The sequence below is a fragment of the Myotis lucifugus genome, unplaced genomic scaffold, assembly GCF_000147115.1.
Source record: "Myotis lucifugus unplaced genomic scaffold, Myoluc2.0 scaffold_1, whole genome shotgun sequence".
In the NCBI taxonomy this organism is placed as follows: Eukaryota; Metazoa; Chordata; class Mammalia; order Chiroptera; family Vespertilionidae; genus Myotis; species Myotis lucifugus.
In genome coordinates, this window is record NW_005871049.1 from 17,325,051 (window position 1) to 17,342,409 (window position 17,359).

A 17,359-nucleotide genomic window follows, 5' to 3' on the forward strand; every position below is an offset into this window, starting at 1 on the left:
ATTGTAAGCGAAGGGGCAGGTCCTTGACAAGTAATCCTGTTAAGTTCCCTGCCACAGAAGAAAATCTCATTTAAGTAACTTCCGGCATTGCTCTCAGCTGCCTCCATAGATTTCCCATTAGAAGGAAGACTGCCTTTTCTGCAGGCAGCTCCCATGCTTGGATGGCGGCATCTTGGGAAGCTCTTAGTTGCTGGAGGTGTGGGTGCTCTGGGAGGCCAGGAGGGTGGCGGACTCCTCTCTCACTGGATGAGAGGATTGGCCTGGTTTATCCGGAATGTCCAGATATTCCTGAGGCATCTCTCCCAGGGGTGCCCTGATCTGTTTCGAGGCAGAGATGTCTGTCCACCCAGACTTGATGTTAGTTGCTTAAAATTCCATCCTCCTCGACAGCCGGTGCCTGTCACCCCTGGACTGTGTGTGCAGGAAATAAACAACCTGCTTCCTTTAGACTGGGCAAACACAGAGCTTTCCCATAGACCGCGGTTCTCAACCTGTGGGTCACAACCCCTTTGGGGGTCGAACGACCCTTTCACAGGAGTCGCCTAAGACCATCGGAAAACACATATATAATTACATATTGTTTTTGTGATTAATCACTATGCTTTAATTATCTTCAATTTGTAACAATGAAAATACATCCTGCATATCAGATATTTACATTACGATTCATAACAGTAGCAAAATTACAGTTATGAAGTAGCAATGAAAATAATTTTATGGTTGGGGATCATCACAACATGAGGAACTGTATTAAAGGGTCACGGCATTAGGAAGGTTGAGAACCACTGCCCTAGACAGTGACTTGGCATTTCACATCACTTGATGTTGCTTCCACGATTGCTTTTTAGGAAGTGGATGGATTTTCCCAGGAAATATCAAAGTGCCCCTTGCACTTGATTTGTGGCTTAGTATTCTACAAGCCATGAATGATTTGTTTAAAGTTCAGAAAAAATCATCTTAAATATTTTTTTAACATATCTGTGAAATCTGGCTCACAGCTAGAAATTTTAAGGTGGCAGCAGTGATAGGCAAACATTGTGTTTGTTTCTTTCCCTTTTCCCTCCCCTCCCCCACTTCAGGGAGGGTGTCTCAGCCCATCCCTCCTCCACTTTGCTGCTCCAACCCTTTTGCCAGGGGCAGTCAGTTCACCCTGTAAGTTGGTGGCCTATATTTTTACCTCTTTTATTATGATTATTGTTTGAAGAGCAAATAGGGAATTTATATTTTAAAACTTTTTATTTTTTTGCACATCTGCTTTATTACTAATTTGACTAAAATGAACCTATGTTGCTTTTGTAACAAGGGGATGAAAGCTATGCAGATTTAAAAAGAGATCAGGCAAGGGTGATCGTTAACCTAAAGGAATGAACTGCCCTGTCCTAGGAATTTCCAGCATTTTTTTGGCCAATAGGGAGGACCCATCCTAGTAAGGTTAGCACCTTTGCTCTGCTCGCCTGAAGACTGGCCCCTGGTTACAGAAGGTGGGGTACATTGAGATCTCTGATAGAGCTCGTGCCTGCATTGGAAAGGGCGTGTTCTCGGGTGCTGGGTGCTGTGAAGAATGACGTGGAAGCCAGTTCCTTCTCCCATACCTAAGTGAGCAGTAAGGTCCCTGGGTGGGTTCAGAAAGTTTGAAGTCTAAGATAGCCCAATGTAAGAAAGAATCGGGCCAAAGAGCAGAAGTGTAGTACCTTGATGTGAGCCTACAGTAGCTTTGTAAATTCTACTCAGAAGTTAGCTCTTTTTGGACTTCCTGTGGCGGGGCTGGGGCCTACAGGGGGAGAAATTTTGCTTCAGCAGTGCTGGTGGTCAGTGGCTGCAGAGATGGCTTGATTCGATAGGTTGCCCTCTTGTGTTTCTCAGAAACCATGGAACTTTAATTATTGGTGGTCAACAGACTCTGTTTTACCTGCTCTATAAATGACATTTAATTTTAATCCCCATAGACATACCTTCATTTTTGGAGAGGGAAACAGAGGCACAGAGAAGGGTAGGAAAGTTGCCCTGAGCCTCAGGACTTGTAAGGGACAGAGGTGGAGTTGGATGTCTTTCACAGTGACTTGTTTTACTGTTGGGATTGAAATTGGTTGCTTATGGGAAGATTGTTCAAATTACAGGTGTCCCCCAATTTTGAGACCCAGTGAGGTAACTGGCTGTCAGCTGGTCGTTGCCCTTAGTTAGAATAGGGCGCACTGACCCTACGTTGTCATGTGGCTGTGGTTTATAATTACGTCTGGGGAATAAACACTTGAATCTGGTTGTTGCACATTCATCATCCAACACCTTTGGCTGAGATTTGGGGACGAGGGCATCTTCCCCTAACACAGGGCTGGGAGACCTGGACATTTGATATTTGGCAGCAGGGCAGCATCCATAATCTTCTGTGAGTAATGCGATCGCCAGTTGTCTCCCTTCAGCTTCAGGAGGCTCTTGAAGCTAATCTCAGGGCCCACATACTTGGCCATGGACCACAAATGTCTGTTTACATTCATTTCTTTGGGGCACAGTTTTTGTCCTGTGTATTTCTTTGAGTCTTCTCTCCAACTTCGTATAGAAATTATGCCTTGTATGCTCACATTTTTTTTTTTTTAAATCCTCATGTGGGACATGCTTAGAGGAAGGCAGAGGGGGGTGTGTCGGGGGGAGAGAGAGCCACGTGAGAGAGAAACATTGATCAGTTGCTTTCTGTAAAGGCCCTGACTGGGCACTGAACCCAGGTATGTGCCCTGACGGCAACCTTTTGGTGCCCAGGACAGTGCTCAACCATCTGAGCCACTCTGGCCAGACACCCTCACATCTTAATGCCCTCTGTGTCTTGCTAGGGTGTTTTTGATATTTTTATTGTGTACTTTGCACTGATGTGTGGCCTAATTCCTGTCTTCCTTTGCTGTGCTGTAAATAAATGTAGAGATTTTATTTTCAAGCTAGCATGTTTATTAAAGCCCCATAATGAAAAGTCGATTTTCCAAAAGAAAGAGACACATCTGAATTTTATAGTAGCTTTTTTTTTCTGCTTCAGACTCAAAAATTATCTTCCCATTAGTCTCGTTTTGTTTTTCTTTTTCGTTTCATTGGCTGGGTCCCTCTCAGGGTTGAAATGCAGGCAGGGCCCTGGAGCTCCCTGCACATTGGAAGACAGTCCAGACTTAGAAAAGCACTGATTTTAGAGTCAGTGCAGCCTCATTCTGCTTCTCAAAACCTTGGGGGCCTTCTATCAATTTTGTAAGCAAACCAAGGCTTAGCAAGGTTATCTGTAAAAGGGGAACAACAACATCCGCCTCCCGGGCTGTTGTGAGGTTTCAAGGAACCACATGTAATAAAACCCAGTCCTGCTCCCCCGGGAGCTCTGGGCAGCCACCTGCTTGGCATTCCCTTCCCTCGGAGAACCTAACCTGATATTCTTATTTTCACTTACCCCGACTTCCTGGTTCGTCCGTTATAGAATCTCCTCACTAACAGCTCAGGGAGACCTGCAGAACCTCTCGAGACCTGCAGAAGCCTTAGGTGTTGACCTGAAGTTGTGTTGTTTCCAGAAGTTGCTGTAGGTTTTCCAGGAGGACTCGGCCTGGGTCCTCGCCAAGCTGTCTGTGTCAGAATCTACTTTGTCGGAGCCTCTGCGAATAGGACCTTGGGATATTGCGTGACCAAGGCCTGGGGTCCCCCCTGGGGCCCCACCAGCTCCATATTCTGAACAGTGTGGGTGGCTCATCGTCTGTCACCACAGGCAACCCATCAGACAGTTTGGTGTGAAACAGGAAGGTTTTCTTAGCTGAGTGATGCTGTAGCCCTTCCCAACTGCAACCCCTGTTCAGCCCTCAGGTCGGGTGGCAGCTCGTTTTCACAGGGGAGCTGAGCTGGTAGGAACATGCCTGTGAGTTATGCAGAGACCTCTAAAGCCCTGACACTGGCAGGAATGAAGCCACGGTTCCTTCTCGGTTCAGCCCCCGTACCCGATTCCGCAATGATCGTCTGGAAGGAGACGGATGGAATTCAGGGGATGCTCCGAGGGAAAGGCTGGGCAGGTGGGATCCTAAGGCAGTTCTTTTATAGCAAAACCCCAGAAATCGATCGCCCTAGGAGTGGCTTTTGTAAGTTACAAGCTGACTGGCTGGTGGTGCCCACTTGATGTTGAGGGGGGAAAGTCACCCAGAAGCCTGAACATCTCACAGGGCGAGGACTGAGCGTTCAGTGTGGCCGAGTCCTTCTTCGACAGGCTCTGTCTTATCTGTGTGGGACTCATTTCCTGTGGTGCCCTTTTCTCCCTGGCCACCTGCCTCCCGTAAAAGACATTTTTTTCTTAAGGGTGAACAAGTTACTGCTTTGACATGCCGGCCTGACGTATCGGCTGCCTCCCTCCTGCACGGGATGGCGCGCAGTGGTGCAGAGAGCTCCAACAGGGAAGCCCGGGTGTGTGCAGGTGGGCTCCGGGCACACGGGACCCCCTGCCACAAAGCCCGTGGAGATGGAGAGCGGGGAGCAGGGGCCTTTCAAGCTCAGGGGCATTTGCTGTCATCCCTACCTCCCCGCACTCTCCACCACAATGGATTCCCATCTGGCCCCTCTAACCCAGGGGTCAGCAAACAATGGCTCACTGCCGCCTGCTTTCATAACTGAATGTGTTATTGGAACACAGCCACCCAGTTATTTGCATTTTGTCTGTGGCTGCTTTTTAGATGCAATGATGGCGGAGCTGAGACCTGCCATGTGTGGCCTTCAGACCCTAAAGCAGCGGTTCTCAACCTGTGGGTCGCGACCCCTTTGGTGGTCGAACGACCCTTTCACAGGGGTCGCCTAAGACCATCCTGCATATCAGATATTTACATTACGATTCATAACAGTAGCAACATTACAGTTATGAAGTAGCAACGAAAATAATTTTATGGTTGGGTCACAACATGAGGAACTGTATTTAAAGGGCCAGGAGGTTGAGAACCACTGCCCTAAAGTATTCACTGCCTTGCCCTTTACCTCAGCCTACCCTGTAAACAGAACAAGCCTAGTTGGAAGAGTCCCGTTTCTTAGAAGTCAGTTTCCTGGTTAATTGCCATTTTTCAGATGGGCAGCGCAGGTGACTTTTTAAAGAAACCCTCAGGAATTCTTTCTTGTCATTGAACCAACCAAACATTTTTCTTATGCTTGTGATTGTCATTTCAAGAGGCCTTTAGTGTTTCAGTCATTAAAATGCTTATTTGGGGTCATTCTTTTTACAACCTATTGATTAAAATTAAAAGTGTATTTTCAAATAGTTTTAGATTTACAGAAAAGTCACAAAAGTAGTATAAAAGTGCTCCCACAGCCCAGCCAATGTAGCTGAGTTGGTTGGGCATTGCCCCAGGCACCAAGAGGTCCCAGGTTCTAGTCCCAGCCAGGGCACATGCCCGGTTGCAGGCTCGATTCCCAGTAGAAGGTGTGTAGGAGGCAGCCAGTCCATGTTTCTCTCTCATGGATGTTTCTATCCCTCTCTCCCTCTCCCTTCTTCTCTCTCAAAAAAATAAATGAAAACAGATTTGAAACACCAAATAAATAAAAGTGTTTCCATAAACCCTTCCCCAGCTTTCCCCGCTATTAACATCTTACATGGCACCACAGAACTTTTGTTTAAAGTAAGTGATTCATCTCGGTCCAACATTATTAACTTACAAACTTTATTTAGATTTCACTGGTTTTTTACTCGTGTCCTTCTTTTATTCCAGCATCCAATCTAGAATCCCACTACATTGCATTTAGCAACTTTAAAACATTTTTTTTAATTTAAAGTGGTGACGGGCCCTAACCGGTTTGGCTCAGTGGTTAGAGCGTCGGCCTGCGGACTGAAGGGTCCCGGGTTCGATTCCGGTCAAGGGCATGTACCTTGGTTGCGGGCACATCCCCAGTAGGGTGTGTGCAGGAGGCAGCTGATCGATGTTTCTCTCTCATCGATGTTTCTAACTCTCTATCCCTCTCCCTTCCTCTCTGTAAAAAATCAATAAAATATATTAAAAAAAATAATAAAGTGGTGACGGAAGAAGACTTGACTTGGGGTGGTGAACACACAATTTAAAAAAAATGGTGACATCCACTTAATATCAGTAATTTTCCCCTTTGGTGTAGATTGTTTGTTTTTTGTGGGTTTTTTTCCGGGAAATAAAATGATTTGTAAGTCACTCTCACTTTTCTCAGGCTGTCTTCTCACGTGTACTGTGGAATAGTAGTATGTCAGGAACGCATGGACTCCTGTATGAGTTGAGTCTAGCTCAGTGCTGGACTGTGCAGCTGTGCCCAGCAGGAGCTTGGGTGATATTGATGATGGCAGCATCAGCTCAGGGCAGACACCGCCTCTTCTAGAAAGCCTTCCTGGATGCCCGATCATAGCTAGATGCTTCCTCCTCTGTTCTCTGAGGGCCGTGGGCACCTCTCTACATGGCACACATCACATTGCATTATGAGGATCAGTTGTCAGTCTCCACCCCCTTGCCTGGGTACTCATGGAGAGCAGATGTCATCGTCCCCTGGGAGTCCCAAGGCCCGGCATGGGGCCTGATAGTTCCCAGACCATGAATGATGAGCAAACAGGGTTTGTTTGGAATCCTCCTGGGACAGTGAAGGCCTCCTTGCCCAGTCCCGTGGATGATGGTGACTCTCTTGTCATGACTGTTTGCTTCTCTTCACTGCCGTCCCCTCTGCCAGCTCAGTAGGAGCCAGCGGCGTGCTGGCTGTGGGATTCTCCCCCTCCGGCACTTATGGAATAACTGTGGCACTTATTGGAACAGAGATTTCCCATAATATACAGATCTACAATATTTCCTTCTGTCTTTATTAACATTTTCAAACACTTTTGCCCAGGACAGCTGTTCTAGACTTATGCTGTGTGTTTCTCAGGCTGAAATGAAAGATCATTCCACTAATGTGTTAGTTTCTGCTCAGAGACCTTGCAAATAAATGAGTTTTTAAAATCTTTCATTCCAGTGCAAACTTCTGATTGGATTCTGACATCATATAACCCCCATCAGATATCTTGCTATTTGGGGGATTTAATCACTTCATAGAAGCAGTCATTTCTTGACTTGCATTCTCCCTCTTCTGCATCCTTTGAATTTTAAATCATGCTCAGCGCTCAAGGCTGCTGCCCAGAGTCTGACCTGGCTGTGCATTGCCAGAAAATGTTTGTGAGGTGCAGGAGTCCCCTGGTGACTCTGCAGCTGTTGTCCAATTTTAAAAGTTAAGACCCCTAACCGCTGCCCCCATTTCTGAAATGTCTGTGCTTTGTTGCTGCCAAAAAGTTTTTATTCTGCATAGAGTGTAGAGTCTGATATTGGAGACTGTTGGGTCACAGTGTGAATGAGAAGCAGCATATAGCACTGATTTGTTACATTTTAGAAGAATAAACTCTGCAGAGTGTAAGCATATGCAGCTACTGTCCAAATTTCATGTGCTTGAGAGCTGATTCCTCCCCACTGCAAAAGCCATGGGGTCTTGCCCTGGAATACAGACCTGTTTTTCCAAAGCAAGTGTGTTGATGCTTTTTATAGAAGAGCATTCTCTCCTCACTTTCACAAATGCCTATTCCGCTTCCTGCTGATCTTCCCAAACCCCTCCACCCACCCCACCCCGCACAAACACAGGAGACTTTGTTGCCTTGGGAATAGCCTGGTTGACTTCCTTTTTATTTTTTTAAAATATATTTTTTTATTGATTTCAGGGAGGGAGGGAGGGAGGGAGGGAGAGAGAGAGAGAGAGAGAGAGAGAGAGAGAGAGAGAGAAAGGATGATGATGATGAGAGTGAATCATTGATCGGCTGCCTCCTGCACGCCCCCCCACTGGGGATCAAGCCCGCAGCCTGAACATGTGCTCTGACTGGGAATCGAACCTTGACTTCCTCGTTCATAGGTTGACACCCATAGGTCGAGGCTCAACCACTGAGCCACGCTGTCCAGACCAGGTGGACTTTCAGTGTAAGTGCTTTCAAGGCTGAGTTTCTGAGTTAGTGGTATGGATCTTCTGTGTGTTTTTAGTGAGACCCTCTTGTCCATCTGTCCCTGTCTTTCAGAAGGAAACATTTCTCCTTAAAGCAAGGTGGTGACGTTGCTTCCCCGTGTGGAGTGGAGAGGTGTTCTTTTTTAGAAGATTCTTGCCATTTAGTGTGTGAAATTGGGAAGATAGCAAACAAACAGATATTACTGTTTTTCTGGAATCTATTTTTGTTTTGGTGAATGTGGTTTCTGAGCTTTTCAGGAGGAGTTAACTACTCTGTCTCCATTTTTGCAAAGCACAAGTTGCCTTTCAGGAAACATGTAGCACTTAGGCACGTTTTTTTTGTAATTGGTCAGCAGCTCATCATTAAATAAAATTGGTGGCTTGTGATCATGCCAGTCTTACTCATCAAAAATCCTTTCGTTAAAGCGGCAGCAGGAAGAAGGAAATAAGGAGATTTTAAAGAACAGTTTTAAATTTGGGAGGTGGTAGGAGAGGACACTCAAAACATTTCATTATGGCCCAGCTGGTGTGCCTCAGGGGTTGAGCGTTGACCTATCAACCAGGAGGTCAAAGTTTGATTCCCGGTTTGGACACATGCCGGGGTTGCGGTAGGGGATGTGCAGGAGGCAGCCGATAATGATTGTTCTCATCATTGATGTTTCTACCTCACTCGCCCTCTCCCTTCCTTTCTGAAATCAATTAAAAAATATTAAAAAAAACAAACACAATAAAACCATTTCCTTATGTTCTACCAGGTAAGGAGATTTTTATGTTTATGTCATCCATCATTTTTGATCTTTAACCCAAAAACTTTCTTAGCCAGGATTCTCTGCTAAGCCACAGAATAGGAAAATGGCCTCAGTATTTTCTCAGTTCTCCCAAGGGTGTTCATGTAAGGAACTGTGAGGTCTGAAATTATACTCTGCTTGCCAGCTTCCCTAATTGCCTGTGGTGGTGTCGTGGATGCTGGCAGAGGACTCCACTGATCATAGCAGTGGCTAGCAGGCGTGTCACTTCCTGTCCCGATTCCCCTCAGCTGGTGCCCTTGGGCCAGGCAACACCTCCACGGAGTGTGACAGGAGAGGAACCTGGAGTTTAGGAAACCCAGATCTTTTAGGAAGGGCAGTAAACCTGCCCTTTGCTCCAGGGAAGTCACAATCTCCATCTGCCCTGTTTGCTCTATAATCCCGAACAAAGGCAGCCAGTGCCTCCGTTTGTAACATATGCAGAAACACGAGAGACACACAGAGAATTGTCTCCCAACACATAGGTGGCTAGAACCATTCTAGATGTACAGGAGAGATGCTCATTCATTGTGAATGCCTTGGAGCTTAATTCGCTCCTAGCAGCCAGGTTGAGAAGAACTGCTAGACCAGTGGTTCTCAACCTTCCTAATGCTGTGACCCTTTAATACAGTTCCTCATGTTGTGGTGACCCCCAATTTCATTGTTACAAATTGAACATAATTAAAGCATAGTGATTAATCACAAAAACAATATGTAATTATATATGTGTTTTCCGATGGTCTTAGGCAACCCCTGTGAAAGGGTCGTTGGACCCCCAAAGGGGTCGCGACCCACAGGTTGAGAACCACTGTGCTAGACCTTTGCTATGGGCCGCCATTTCCAAAATAGCTTAGTATTCCTCTAAAATGTTTTAAATCGAAGAAGAGAAAGGAAGAGTGTATCAGAACTTTCTTAGAAATTTTCCTCTACTGCTTTTGGAGAAAATATAAGTATTATATTTTAAAGAATTAAATTGTTAAAAAAAATGTTGATACTTATTAACACACACACACACACACACACACACACACACACACCCTACCCAAATTCTGGAAGGTAGGAGATGGTTTACAAAAAGAAGATCATGTTTATAATTGCTTGGCTTCAGAACAATATGGCCAGTTTGCTTAGGGAGAAGCCTATGAAATACACCCTCACCCGACCTCTGCTGTCTGAGGTAAGATTTCATGTTCAGGTCTTCAGTGTATTTATTTAACCACTTCTTGCTCCTCCCATTCCTTCCCAGTGGAAAAGTCTCTGAAAAGTTTCTTGTATTCAAGCAGCTACTCTGTTCTGTTTCCAAACTTTGTTTTGTTCGTGTGGGTCTCCTCCTCCATAGGACTTCGATTCTCCACGTGACTTCTTATGCCTGTCTCCAGACCTGTGTTTTGCTCCCTGTTATGAATGTCCCAGCTTGCAATGTTTGTGCCCACTTGGGATTCTGGAATCCAGAGAAGCACTAGCTGAGGCTTCTGAGATATTGTGGAGAAGACAGAAACTCAAATACAGAAATTTAAGTCGAAGTGGGAAGTCTGACAGGCTGTCCTGGTGAGCTGGTTAGTGTTGGGTCATGTAACACATCTATATTTTAAACGACAAGAAAAAGATCACAGAAAACAAACAAACAAAAAAGGTTGAGAACTGGACCCAGGAAAAGGTTGCTGATTCTGAGTTCTGCTTTGGGACAAGAAGGAGAAAGCCCAGCTACGGCCCTTACCTTCTGCATCCACCATTCCAACAATTCTTTTGCTTTCCGAAAATGTTATTTTCTCTTTATTTAAAAAAACAACAGGACAGAAAGCCTTTTTTAAAAAAGAAAGATGTGAGGATTACGTAGATAACTATAGAATTTATGATCTGTGTTTTTAAAGAGCCTTATAAATATAGTCACATTGTTTATCTTTATCCCATCACTGTCCTCCCTCTGAGCAGATGGATGACCATCATTTAATCGCTTGGCTATTTATGACCAGAAAGAGTTGACGGGGGTGTGGTAAGACATCTCATCTTCCACCACCACCACCACCCTTGTTCAAGCACCTTGAATCATTGCTGGGAGACAAAATGGCAATTGTTTGGCTAATGGCAGTCTTAAATTCTCTCTCAGAGCTCCACTCACCCTTCCTCTCCCTTCCTGATTAGGAACATTTTCAGGTGAAGAATGGAGTGACTTTTGCTGCTGGTGACACAGATCACTTTGAGAGTTATGGGTGTCTTTGCTGTGTATGAGATAGGTTTTGTGACTTCCAAATGAACGGCTGGATAGGGGGGTTATAAATAAGTCATTCAAAGAACAATGTTTTTTAAAAGCACATCCCCTACCCCTTTTCCTGATCAAAGGATAGGAAACCTGTGAGCTAAATATCAAGTCAATAGTGGAATATTTCAGGTACCTGATTTATAAAATCCAACTTTAGTTATAGAACACCTAGATGGATTGTTCGGATGTTGGTTGAGGACTTCGTGTGCCTAGCAGTCTTCCGGGCCATGTGTGGTATACAGAAAGAGCTAAAGACTTGCTCTTGCCCAGAAGGCAAGAGAAGTATCGGAAACTATCACAGAACAGCTCAGGTCAACCTGCCCTCCTGTTTATTGGTGTGACGGGCCTTCAGGGAAGATCGGTGACTTAGGTCAAAGGAGAAGCATTGGGGTGACCAGCCTGGAGCTGAGCTGAGCTGAGCTAGGGGACAGCTTTGACCAGGCAGAGGGACTGGGGAGGCCGAGAGATGAGGAGAAACAGGAGGCAGAGTGTGTGCCAAACTCAGGGAAGCAGAGCTGCAGGCAGACGAGCGCACACTGGTTCCGGGGGCGGCAGGTTGGGTAGATTGGGTCTTAGGTGGCTGAATGTGTCTGATTGAGCTGGCAGGGTTGGAGGAACGGGCTGGAGATGAGCCAAGAGACCACAGTGATAACAGACACAAGGCGATGAGAATGGTTTGTTCTCCTGATAATGAAGAGAAGGTGGGCAGAGGAACAGCCTGGGAAGAATTAGAAGTAAAACTGGACAGAGTGTGGTATTAGTTTTTCTAGAGAAGGAAGACTCAAAGGCAATGCTCAGGAGTGTGGAAGGACCGGAAGCAGCTGCTCGTGGAAACTGGTGTTAGCTGAAGAGGGTGAGTTTGAGGTGAGGAGCACCTGGGTCCGAGCAGCTATGGAAGACGTGTGTGCTGAAAGTGAGACGGAATGGAAGGAGGATCTTGTAAAGTGAGCTTCAGGGACCATCACCACACGCCTCCCATTTGGATGCCTGGAGAAGAATGTAATTCAGGTCGACACACATGTATCGACTCTCCCTTTGTGTTTAGAGGCCCCTCCAGGAGTCTGTTCACTGACCTTTTCCATTAATTTTTTTTTTGAAATTTGCAAATGTTAGGGAATGTTCAGGTCACCAAAGGTTTTTGCTATTCGTTGCTTTCTCCTTTAAAGCTAGTCTAGTCCTCTCCAGAGGGCTCTTGATTCCCACTGCGTTTTCTTCTGAGTTGCTACATGTTTATGACCAGATAAAAAAGCTTTAAACATCCAAAGGCCACGTGCTGAATTTTTGGAGCTCTAGGCCGCCATGTCTGCTGCACATTCATTTGACTTTCCTCATGAACAGAAAACCTCAAAAGTCCCAGCAACTCTTCTGGGCACTTGGATTCCAGTGCCCTAATTAGTGAGCTGATACCTGGTCAGGTTGGACGAGACTCGACCTTCTCCACTAACCTGGAGAAGTACAAGGTGCCGCTAGTTTGGGGTGTGGCTTTTGGGGTTCGAGCAGCATGTGGAGAGGACTTTGTCCTTCTGTTCATCCGGAGAGACAAGGGAGCCATCATCCTAGCTATTGAGGATGGAGGTGTCATGTGTTTGGGGTTCTGTGGCCTTTATACTATTAAATCCGGTTCTTCAAACTTCCATCCTTAGCTCAAGCCAGACCCGACCACCGATGGTCCAGTGGCTTAACCCACAGTCTCCGACCACACTGAGCTGCAACCGAGCTGTTACCCCTCCTTCACCCAAGTTGTCACCTTTCCTTTCCTGTCCTCCTGCCACCCCAGCGGACAAGCCACCTGAAAGGTACATGGTTGGGATGGGATGTAGAGGACGGTGACAGCACATGGATCGGGCTCCTTAACCTGAGCAGGTGCTCGTGTCCTCGGCTGGAAAAGGCTGGCTCGGGCTCCTCCGGCCTCCTGGGCAACACTTACAACCTTGTCTCAGGGCCGAACCCCGTTCCTGAGCAAGGACATTCTCAGGAGAAATTTACCTCCTGTGAGACCTGCTAAACCTACTCTTTTTGGTGCTGATGTTGCAGTTTTGAAACTATTCATTCATTTTAGAACAACTTTTTATACATGACTATAAAGCACATGCTTTGTTTTAAAGGAGGGTTCACGGGACACTGGGAATAGTGGTGAACAGGCCCCTTCCAGAGGGCATGGAAGCTGACCATCGGTCCAGACAGATCAGTGTCCGCAGAGCATTGTGGAATTGTGGAAGCCACGGAGCACACATGTGCCTCTGCCTGTCACTGCTGTGTCTTCTGTCTCAAGACACTGGAGCTTTTCCCAATAGATGGACCACAGTGCTTAGGAAATACACATGCTGATGGCACGGAAGGATCGGAAAGGGCGTCCCGCCAGGCGGAGAGGAGAACTAGGGAAGCGTTTCAGTGAAAGCTGCTCAGAGAGGCTCCCTAAAGAAACATTTGAATTTGAAGCCCATCATTTACTTGAAACTCAAGTGCTGTGCTTGTGCCTGATGTTCACTTCCCTACTTTCTTTGGTGAAGTTGTCCCACCAGTGACATAGAAATGAGACCTGGGAAATGGGAGGTGGCGGGAGGTGAGGTTTCTCTCTCCTAGTTTCTCCATGTGTTAATTTGTGCCTGTCCCGGTCCCTTCTCAGCGTCACCAGTCGGAAGGCTCGAGCGGTGTATCCGTGTGAAGCAGAACACAGCTCCGAGTTATCGTTCGAAATAGGAGCAATTTTTGAGGATGGTGAGTGCTCTGACAGCTTTGTGGTCGGATATATTCTGTCTACAACCCAGAATGTCTACCGCATAGACCAGGCGGTCCCTGTTTGGAGCATTGTCAGCAGCACAAGTCTCTCCCATTATGTTCTGGACAGGAGAGAGCTGGTCCTCCCCACCCCTCACCTCCCCCACCCCCCGGAACGGGACGCCAGCAGCTGTCTGGATGGCTGGCACCCACCCCTGCCTTCATCTTGGTTATTCTTCAACCCTTTTAACTCTTTGGGTCTTGATCTCCTGATGCAGAGAAGCTAGTGCCAGTGGAATGAAAATATATTTCTTTTTTTGTATTTCTTTTTTTGTTTTGCTTTGTTAATTCTTACCTGAGGAATATATATATATGGAGAGAGAGAGAGAGAGAGAGAGAAAGAGAGAGAGAGAGAGAGAGAGAGGTGAGAGAGACATATTGATTGGTTGCCTCCTGCACACACCCCATTAGGGGCCAGGATTGAACCTTGGTATGTGCCCTAGACCAGGAATGGAACCAGAGACCCTTTGGTTTGTGCACTGATGCTCTAATCACTTAGCAACACTGGCCAGGGTAAGAATATTTCCGATTTGCATCCACTGTTTTTTCTCTGAGTCCCCAACCAAGCCTCCCAAATGCTTCAGGTTTGCCAAATCTGAGTTACTGAAAGAGAACTATTATAGAAAAATTTTGGTTTATAATTCTCTTCCTCTTCCTCTGCTCTACATGATTTTTGCTGATTTGAATAATGTGTGAATATTTAGATATGGGTATTGACTTTTCACATTGAAATAAGGGTGCACCTTTTTATGTGTGTTTATTATTCATACACAATCATTTAGGAACTATGCCCGGCTTAATATTTCACAAATTACCCCAATGGTTGAATATATGTCTCCCCCTCTCCCCCCTTTGATTTATTTCTTCTCCAGTCTAGCTCATGATGAAATTCATTGGTTGCTGTGGAAACAGTGATGTCGTGTGTGGGTGGAGCTGCCCAAAAGAGTTCTGGGGAAATAGAACCTTAGTTCTGGAATGGTTGATTAGCCAGAATGTTTGGAATACATGGAATGTATCAGCACAGTGCATAGTGGTATATTGTCAGTAATGCGGCATTTGCTGGTGATTGTGTTTTTAGGAAGCACGTTGCCTCTTTTAGAAGAGATTTCTATATATGTGTACTCTTGAGGGCCCGGGACTTCTGATAGTGACAGAAAACAAACCACCACAACAAAACTCCACATCTGACAGAATTATATTTTGTGGAGGAATTTTAATCTTGGAGTGTAAGCAAGATCATTCCTCTGCCACCATCGCGTATATCCACGCAGAGAGCGTGGTGACATAGCCGCCCTGCCCCAGGCCTGCCACTTGTTGGCCCCTCATATGGCAGAAGAGGGAGCCGGGATGTAGCATTGAAACCCACCCATTTGAGAAAGGATGGCGAATTTTTGCATTGTGTGATTAGATTTGTTTGGGAGCCTCTGGAATCCCTTTCCGGGACTGTTGAGATATTTACCCTGGTAGGGGTGTATCTATTAGGAGGCCTTGTGCTGCAGTAACAGAAACTGACACAGGAGGTAAATTAATCATGAAGATGGATTAGCTCACGCTGCAGGAAGTCTGGGCATCGGGAGCTCTAGGGTTGGTTCACGCACATTCTACACGACCACAGTGTCCCCCCTGCTGAAGCATCCTCAGCTCGGGGTGGGGCGTCTGGCTGGCTTTCCCCATGCAGCCAGGATGGCCACACAGGTGCAGGCACCGTGGCCACACTCAACCCCAGCAGAAGGGTGCCTCTTCCTTGCTTGTGTTCCCTTTTTATTCTTAGAATGAGAAAAGTTTTCCAGAACTTCTTTCCTAGTTTACTTGCCCTTATGTCTTGATAGCCAGAATGGAATCATATACTCACATTGAACCGGTTACTGGCAAAATCCAGAACCACACTGGGGACAGGGACATCTCCTCTGGGCCTGCAAACACCGGGATGAGGGCCAGTTCTGTGAGCAAGGATGGTAGATGTCTGGCACTGGGGACTGAAGTTCTCCACCTCAAAGTCCTTCAATGACTTGCCGGAGTCCTAAAAAAGTGTGTGTGCGTGACTCTGTTTATGTGGCGTGTGTGTTTCTCTCCACACACACACACGCACACACACACACACACACACACACACACAGATACCAGTATCTCAGTGTGTTTGGGGGAGGACAGGTTGATGGCAGGTAGCTACGGATGGTCAACTGTGAAGTTAGTGAGTCTGAGATCAGATCCTGGCTTTTCCATTCTCTGTGTGACTCTGGATTTGGTCCGTAAGTTCTCTGTGCATGCTGTTTTCATCCTGATCTTCAAGGACGTCCACAGATTGATGTGTGTCAAGACAGCGTTTTGGGTCATGGAAGGTGGGGCTTTGAATGTAGCACATGGTCATCTGTGGATGGAGGATGTTGCTGACCTTGGAGCACTGTGGCCACATTCACTATTGGTTGAGCCTTCAAGATACACAGCAGCCCTAGCTGTTTTTGGCTCAGTGCCTAGAGCATCGGCCTGTGGACTGAAGGGTCCTAAGTTCGATTCCGGTCAAGGGCACATGCCTGGGTTTCAGGCTTGATCCCCAGTAGGGGGCGTGCAGGAGACAACAGATCAATGATTCTCTCTCATCATTGATGTTTCGTTCTCTCCCTTTCCCTCTTAGAAATCATTAAAAATATATCAAAAAAAAGAAAAGAAAGAAAAAGATACACAGCAGTACAATGAATTCACAGGGAGCAAGTACTTGGGGTATTTTGATAAAAAGTGATTTCTCTTCCCTTTCAGTACAAACCTCGAGGGAACCTGGCTGGCTAGAAGGGACTCTGAATGGCAAGAGGGGGCTGATTCCACAGAATTACGTCAAGCTGCTCTAGCGCCCGTCCTGTGAGGGCCCCCACGGACCCTGGCACCCAAGGCCCTGCCTGGGGCAGCGAAGCCACAGCCACCGGACACACGGGAATTCCAGATCACGATGGGCACTCCGGGGGTGTGGAGGGGGACACACTGCTAGAAGTGGGGAGAGGGACACACCGCGCAGAGAACTGTAGGTCTGTGGAGCAGGAGAACAGTGTCAGGATGGACTTTTCATTTGTCAAGCCTCAGACATGTGATTGTTAATTATCCAGAGAGCAGGAGGGAGGGTGGCAGCCACCTGCCAGCCCCATCTCCGCCACTGGCCACCACCTCGCCCGACACCTCCCCACCCTGCTGCTGAGGTTTTAAAGGGAACTGTCCTCCTGGTGGTGTTTGCAGGAGGCCTCCTGGCTCTGGTGGATGTGCGGAGGCGCTGCTGCCGGGGGTCAGGGCAGTGACTTGTTCTAAACCCAGCGGGCAGGTGCTCCTCCCTGGACAGCCCCCCTCGGGCCTCTCGGACCCGACACTCATGCTACACTGAGAGCACCCGCATATTTATAACAGGCTTCTCCTTGGTGGTGCTCACCCGCGTGCTGTTTCCCCGACACCACCCTTTTGCTCCAAGGTCTCTGTAAATGAAATAAAATGTAATTTCCTATTTGGTGTGTGTCATAATGTGGGGAGGATGCTGGAGTGTGTTCCCTCTGTAATGTTTTATGATTTGCCAGCCGGTGGACGGAAATTCACTTCCTGCTGACCT

At 46.8% G+C, this 17,359-nt stretch overlaps 1 protein-coding gene across 2 annotated transcripts in view; it reads left to right on the forward strand.

The window, feature by feature from the left end:
- ARHGAP10 (Rho GTPase activating protein 10) overlaps positions 1-17,257 on the forward strand; it is a 248,028-nt gene extending 230,771 nt beyond the window's left edge. Inside the window, exons 21-23 of one of the 2 annotated variants that reach the window (XM_006081762.3) lie at positions 12,642-12,794; positions 13,625-13,716; positions 16,531-17,257. In XM_006081762.3, coding sequence (XP_006081824.1) covers positions 12,642-12,794; positions 13,625-13,716; positions 16,531-16,619 — 334 coding nt within the window. In that variant the 3' untranslated portion in view covers positions 16,620-17,257. The remainder of the gene's footprint in view (positions 1-12,641; positions 12,795-13,624; positions 13,717-16,530) is intronic. The other variant, XM_023754958.1, reaches the window with a different exon arrangement.
- Positions 17,258-17,359: the final 102 nt, after the last annotated feature.